Source organism: Homarus americanus, unplaced genomic scaffold, assembly GCF_018991925.1.
Source record: "Homarus americanus isolate GMGI-L3 unplaced genomic scaffold, GMGI_Hamer_2.0 scaffold5212, whole genome shotgun sequence".
NCBI lineage: Eukaryota > Metazoa > Arthropoda > Malacostraca > Decapoda > Nephropidae > Homarus > Homarus americanus.
Window position 1 is genome coordinate 236,119 of NW_024720820.1, and position 7,953 is coordinate 244,071.

Here is a 7,953-nt window from a genome sequence, read left to right on the forward strand (position 1 = left end):
ATTGTTGTGGAGGCTGTACTGATGGGGCTCCGGTGATGCTGGGATCGAAATCGGGGTTACAGAAGCACGTCAAGGAAGTAACTCTGAATGCCAAAGGGGTTCATTGTATGATCCATCGTTTTGCACTGGCGTCGAAAACCCTCCCTGATGCCCTTTGCAAGATCCTGGAGGCAGTGGTAAAATGCGTCAACTTTGTGAAAGCAGGAGATTTGAACTCTTGCCTTTTCCAGAACGTCTGTAGAGGCATGGATTCAGAGCATGAAACTCTCCTCTTTTACTCCAAAGTGCGATGACTTTCCAAGGGTAATATTGTGAATCGAGTTTTCGAACTTCGGGGAGAACTTAAGTTGTTCCTGGAAATGAAAGGGAAGGATGATCTACTAAGTCACTTCAACGAGCAGCTAAACTGGCTGAATCTCAAGCTACAAGGCAAGGAAAGAAATGTGTTTCACCACATGGATTGTATTCGTCCATTTCATGACAAACTCCAGAACTGGCAAAGGAAAGTCAGTGCAGGAAATGTTGCCATGTTTGAGAATATCTCAACTGTTCTTGACGAGATTGAAGAGGATCATTTACTTGACCCATCACTCAAAAATGAAATAATTCAGCACTTGAAATCCTTGGAAAGTGAGCTCATAAGGTACTTCCCAGAATTCGAGGAGGAAGAAGGGAAATTGATGAGGAATCATTTCTCTGGCACTCTTGATATTGCTGCCATTTCCGACGATGGTCAGGATGAATTCTTTGATCTCAGGAACGAATCTGCTGCGAGAGACCTCTATGAAGAAAAATCTCTGACTGTATTCTGGTGCTCAATTATAATTATCAGTCATATTCAAAAGCTAGTAAGATCGCACTTCGAGTCCTCTTGCCAATTTTCTACTACTTATTTATGTGAATCTGGTTTCTCCACTCTTCTTCAAATAAAGAATAAAAGCCGAAACCGTTTACATGTGAACCCCGACATGTGATATGCTTTATCAGAGACTCGACCTAGAATCAGTCGACTGACTGAAAGGAAACAATGTCATCCATCCCATTGAACTGTAACAAAATATGCATTGTTTGATGATTGTAAACGTTAAAATAAAGGAAGAGAACCAAAACAGTTTATTTTCATCTTTATTTGTGAGGGGCTTGGGAGAGAACTGAAGGAGGGCCACAAGGATGTTGAGTGTTCCTCATGGGGGGAATGAAGTGAAAAAGTTTGAGAAACACTGGTCTAGGAGAAACCAGATATCAGATGAACAACGTTGTTATAGAGAAATCCGACTGTGATAAAGATTTAGGAGTAATGATAAGTGGGAATCTCAAACCAAGTCATCAATGTGTATTTGCTCTAAACAAGCTAACAAAGTTCATGGGTTCATACAAAGGAGTGTTATCCTAAAACTATATCTTATGCTTGTGAGACCTCACTTGGATTACGCGGTTCAGTTCTGGTCACCGTAATGTAGAATGGATAATAGAATCCCTAGAAAGAATTCAGAGAATGATACGACTAATTCCGGGCATTGGGAACCTTGAGTTAAGAGAGAGGTTAAAACATCTTAATTTGCACTCGCTAGAGATACGTAAAGTGAGGAGCGAAATGATCGAGGTGTATAAATGGAAGTCAGGGCTAAACAAATGTGATATAACAAAGGTACTCAAACTATCCAACCAGGAGCGAACTCGTAGCAATGGTTTTATATTTGACAAATTTAGATTTAGGAGCGAGATAGGCAAACATTGGTTTGGAAATAGAACAGTGGATAAATGGAACAAGTTACCAAACATCATTATTAACTTCAATACGCTGGATAGCTTCAAACATAGGTTGGATGGATACAGTATATGAGTGATAGGGGTTGGGTGTAAACAGCACTGCCCAATATGGGCCAATAGGCCCCTTTCAGTTTCCTCCATTCTTATGTTCTTATTGTACATTTTTTGTCTACCTTCTGTACACTTGTTTTCACTCATGTTGTTTGAAAGATCTTATCCTTTTTACTCTGTATTGTCCCACTGCATTTACGTCCTCTTTTCTAACTCATGCTTATTATTTTTCTATAAAAATCTCTAGCTAATTTTTTGACGAAAAATTATAAGTTTTACGTCATTATTTGGAGAAACGTGACATCACGTCCTAGAGATAAACTTCCAGGCAAAGAAACAAATGCAAGAGATTTTATCATTCTAGGATTTTTCTTTACAGATTTATCGCGAAAATTGGATTTTTGAACATCGATGACCATGACCTTGACCTCCCCCAAAGTTCAGTGTATACTGTATATTCAACATATTGTAGCGAATCCATGAAATTTGGCCAGGTTTGGTAATTTCAGTTTGACTTTAGGTAGTGCCTGAAGTGCCCCTACAGAACCCAGACGACAACTAACTCCCAAGAGAACTGAAAATAAATATATAAATTTATAGTTTCGAAGTATCTTGAGCATAAACCCGAAACAACAGACGTCCGATCTGGAGACCGAGACTTCAACATTTGAGATCGAAGGCCATATTGTCAGTCGTTACACCCACCCGACCAGTCGGGAACAAAGCTGCCATGCACAGGCCAACCGGCCTATTGCAGACTCCTTATTTTCTTATGCTATTGGGATCCTTGGAACATTGCATCGGGATGGGGTACCCGCCCGAGATAGCCCCAAAGAATATAAAACCTTTTTTCACCCTCCAACTATTTATATATTGAGATAGAATATATGTAGAAATGATAGAGAATGAGTTTCATGGTGACAGAAACTTTTGTTTCCATGTAGATTTAGAGATTGTCAGTTGTTTAAAAGTGTAAAATATTCCCGGCTGATCATGAGCGTGTACCGCGCGTAAACAACACCGCGCCGTGTTGTTGTGTCTGCTGACTTGCTGTAAACCAATCGTCGGCCATCCCAGTGTGGCCAACACAGGTGAAGTATGAACTTCAAAACACACCTCACAAACACCAGAGAATAATTATTTCTATATCCCATAGATATCTCATAACACCTTTATGTTCGTTATGTCTTATGATTTTTTTTTTTTTTGAGAGAGAAAAAATATTAGGGTAGTCAACCGATTTGGAAATATTGGTAGCCCTGTCCGGTACATAGCGATCCCGACCCATTATATTGCCAGAAGCACGTTCTTAAATAACCTCGCCCCGCACAAGCAAATGGTGCCCGATGGTCACGCACACTATCGGGCATGGCGACCGATATCTAAGAACCCAAAACCGAAACCGAGAACTGAAAAAGAGGTCTCGAGACCAACACCATTGGCAAAAACATGTACTCTGAACTGATGGTAAGATCAGATAATTTAGTCTTCTCCCCGTAAGTACGATTCATGTTATAGGTCACCACTACTTTCGTTCACAACTCAAGCAGTGTAAATTTCTATGTCTCTCAGGCATATAGCAGTGGAAAACCTATTTCTTAATAAACTGAAGGAAGGTAGTTTCTCCGCCCCTATACCTCTGGGTCTTTAAGATAAGGAACACATTTCGAAATTATGAGCTGTATCACACGTAGCATTAACGCTCTGGTCACCTGTGTTATTTACAATCCACAAATGGGTCTAACCTCAAAATCCTCCCACAATTTGCTTACCGTAACATATTCTAACCCCACGACCCTGCATTTCCCCCCTCCCACTTCCCCCGTTGGTTTACATCCTCTGACGTCACTGTTCACACACAATAGTGATCATTAATGGTATTAGAATCATGGAAAAGCTTTATTTCATAACTTCTCTACTGTTGGCATAACTAGAATATCATTTAATCGCTAAAATATATTCTAATTCACACACGCGCACACATACAAACACTGTTACTACTACTACTACTTTGCTGTCACTCGGAATCGAGTATGACGATCATCCAGTTATTAGACAATGATATGAGTTATTAGGAATGTTACCTTCGTTGGTGAGCTCTAAGGTAACTAGAGAGGCCGATACGGGACCGACAGTGTCGTCCACAGATGTTACACGTGTGGAGGGCTACATCTAGTGAGGGAGGGGCGGTGGCAGTGTCTTTTCGGCGTTGGCGCTTGTCTGCCTCGGTATGCAGTCGGGCTAACTCGAAAGTATTGACACCTCGTGTGGTACTCCTCCAAACGTTATTATGTGTTCGTCTCCCAGGTAAGGGGATCGATTTGGCACTTTTTTCAGGTTTGTCTTAAGAATATTCTAATATCTTTTCAGTTACGTTTACTATTCGTTATATGACTGAGAAGTAGCTGTTTTGGCAGTGGATTGTCGTCCATGCGGGTAACATGGCCAGTCCAACGTAGTTGTTCATGTATAATGGTAGTCTCGATGCTCCTACAATTGGAGTCAGCCAGAATAATGGCATTTCTCTTGTCTTCCCAGCGAATTCGGAGGATAGAACGTAGACTACGGTGGTGAAAGTTTTCACGTGCCTTGAGGTGCCTCTTGTATGTGATCCATATCTCACTGCCATATAGCAGCGTGGGGAGGCCACTGCTCGATTTACGTGCAACTTTGTAGATAATTTCATCTCCCTACAGCTGAAGACACGGGTACGGAGTTTGCCAAAGGCTAGAGATGCACGCACAGGAAAAAGAGAAGCTTTCGTCTTTATTCAAGACATCTTCAGAGGCAACTGAATGACAAAGACTGAGAGAGGCTTATGTACACAGGGTGACCTTACAAAACATGAGGTCAGGTCAAAAGCATGACATCCACACACCAACCACCACAGCAAACAAAAGAAGAGCTTATAAGAACGGGCGACATAACTAGTCATGTCAAGTCAGGTAAAAACTATGAGACCCACTCATCATCTGTCCTACATCTGCCTCTGAAGATGTCTTGAATAAAGACGAAAGCTAAGGTTTTCCTTATATAAATATGGAAATTACGAGGTTGTTGGTTGCTGATACCGAAAGCTTTAGTTTGGGCTTCTCAGGAGGTTATCGAACACACCCGCGCGCTAGGACGCACCTACACCGTGCGCCTTAGTGAAGGTGCGCCTTAGTGAGTGGGTGTGATCGATAAGCATGGTATATCAAGTTTATTGTCAGTGCACACCAATATTTACTTCTACATCTTCCAAGTATATACCGCCTACACGCAGATAAAAAAATAGGCAGGGAATTAATTTACTAACAAAAAATAATACAACAATCAATGGGTTTATAATTTGATAGATAAATACAATTATGGGTCAACAGTGTTAACACTTACATATGTACTTAGGAGTACGTAGTACATACACAGGCTAATGTGTAAACAAAGGATTGTCACTTTCCAGGCGTCGTGCTCCTAGTGTGTGGGTACAATCTCCTAAAAATAGAGGGAGTGAGTGAGTGTGTGGTGTACGTGGTGGTGGTGGCTGTTGCCTGCGGTATGGGCGTGGCCGCGGGGACGATTTCATATGTTCTCTCACAACTTTACTCATCTATTGCTAAACACTAGCTACACAATGGTGAGGAGGCCAGTGTAGCATGACACTTTGTTGTCGTAATAACATACCTGTACAGTTTAACTTGATCATCATTAACATTACAGGAAATTAATTTTATATATATATATATATATATATATATATATATATATATATATATATATATATATATATATATATATATATATATATATATATATATATATATATATATATATATATATATATATATATATAGGCATTAGCTTTCAACTAGGCATGGTAGTATTGTTTACAGGCTGCTTTCGTCCCCTGAATTATGACGAGTACCACATCACGCAGGCCACTCGCCCATACACAACCTCTACACTAACCACCACGACCACATTCCACCACCACCACCGCTCTACACAAACCACCACCAGCACCATCACCTCCACCACCACCATCACCTCCACCACCACCATCACCTCCACCACCACCACCACCACTCTACACTCACCACCAAACCACTCACACAAACCACCACACCACCACACCCCACCCACACCCCACCACCCACCACCACCCACCACCACCACCACCAACACTCTACACCACCAGCACCACCATCACCCACCACCACCACCACTCTAAACTCACCACCACCACCACCCCCATCTCACCACCACCACCACTCTACACTCCACCACCACCACACCACCACCACCACCACCAACACTCACTCCACCACCACCACCACTCTACTCACCACCACCACCACCACCACCACTCTACACTCACCACCACCACCATCACTCACCACCACCACCTGCACCCACCACCACCACCACCCAACACCTCCACCACCACCACTGCTCTGCACTCCGCCACCACCACCACCACCACTCAACACTCTCCACCACCACCGTCACCCATCACCACCACCACCATCACCCATCACCACCACTCTGCACTCACCACCACCACCACCACCACTCTGCACTCACCAACACCACCACCACTCAACACTCTACGCTCACCACTGTCACGTGCCTGTAACTCTTAACAACACGCATGTCTTGCGGTGTCTGTTTACGCCTCCACTCCACACAAGCTATTAATAACTTGTTATTTTTACTATTATCTTATTGTTGTTCTCAGTTACTTAGGTTAATTGTATATCTATGCATGTCATTAATATGCATCATTTGTGTTACTCTAAGTCAAACCAAGAGTAGTATTAATTAGTTATAGACTATTTGGCAACTGTCCTGGGTCACGTGAGCTAAGACGCTTCTCACTCATATTCTGTGTGGCCAGAGACTCTCTCTCTAGTAAACCGTGGTATAGGCAGGAGATGTCCACACCGCCTCTAGCCTCGACACTTGCCCAGTACAGACTTGCCTTGTTCAGTCATCTACAATACCCTAGTGGTATCTGGAAATTAGTGGCACGTTAAGTTTGGCCTAGGAAGGGATCCTGGTGTTAAGGAATCTCCTATTTGGTAGGAATTAACCAGTTGGTTGTGATTGCTGTGAATATATTGGGATGTCTGTGTTTAATATAGTTAATGTTAAGTAGTACTGTATTCATTTGATTTAACTCCTTAACGGTATATTTTCACCCTTCCGGCATCACTCTTATTTTAATATACAATCACTTATTCCCTTAAATTCCATTATTTAATTATCTTCCCATTTGTGACTCACTTACTCCAACTTATTCTTATTTATTCAAGTACATTCAGTTGAGTCGGTTTTTGTGGGGATAATTATTGCCGTGTTCCTTGTTTGTTCCTTTATTTGATGATAACTTGGGGTAGGTTTCACTCCCCAGGTGTAAAGGCTATTGGGATCACGACAAGTGGGGGCCTTGGTCCGGGAGTTAACCATTGTTGTGCCATATCAAGTGTTGTTCACTCGCCAGGTGTTGTTTCATCGGTAAGTATTTTTGGATGCAAGTTGCTGTGTTCACAGTGTTCATTTAATTATATTGCTCCTGTTATTGCTTAAGCTACTGGTGAGTTAACCCTTATCTTCGTGTACCACGTGTTTGGTTAATCCCTTGCTGTGTTTCACAGTTGATTGCATTTTAATATTATTGATTAGCTAGCTAGTTAGCTTAGCTGCCTCGGTTACATTATTTTTGCTACGATTATGAGTTCAACATGTTTGACCTGGAAAGCTTTTTGGCTTCACCTTCAGCCGAAAGACTGAAGGGGCTTACTAAGGTAGAGTGGCAATCCCTCGCTTATCATTATGATTTAGAAGGCCGCTCTTCCATGAATAAGGCTAGGTTAGAAGAGGCTGTCCTCAACCACCTTGTTGACAGTGAAATCATAGCCCAACCGTCGGGAAATTCAGGGGAAATTCTTACACCAAGTAATTTGGCCTTACAAGTTGAACTCAAGAGGCTCGAGGTGGAGCTGGAAACTCTCAAACAACGAGGTTTGGCTCAAGGTAGTGGTACTTCAACATTTAGTGTAGACAAATGTCTCAACATTGTTCCTAAATTTAATGAGGAAGAACCAGACAAGTTCTTCTCTGTTTTTGAGAAAATTGCCCGACTTAACAAGT

The 7,953-nt window shown here is 42.0% G+C and overlaps 1 protein-coding gene across 1 annotated transcript; it reads left to right on the forward strand.

The window, feature by feature from the left end:
* Positions 1 to 359: 359 nt before the first annotated feature.
* Positions 360 to 848, forward strand: LOC121861269 (zinc finger BED domain-containing protein 5-like; the record flags this gene model as incomplete). The annotated part of the gene is made up of 1 exon (XM_042358914.1): positions 360 to 848. A coding segment is annotated over exon 1 (489 nt), but the record flags the coding sequence as incomplete, so codon positions are not given.
* Positions 849 to 7,953: the final 7,105 nt, after the last annotated feature.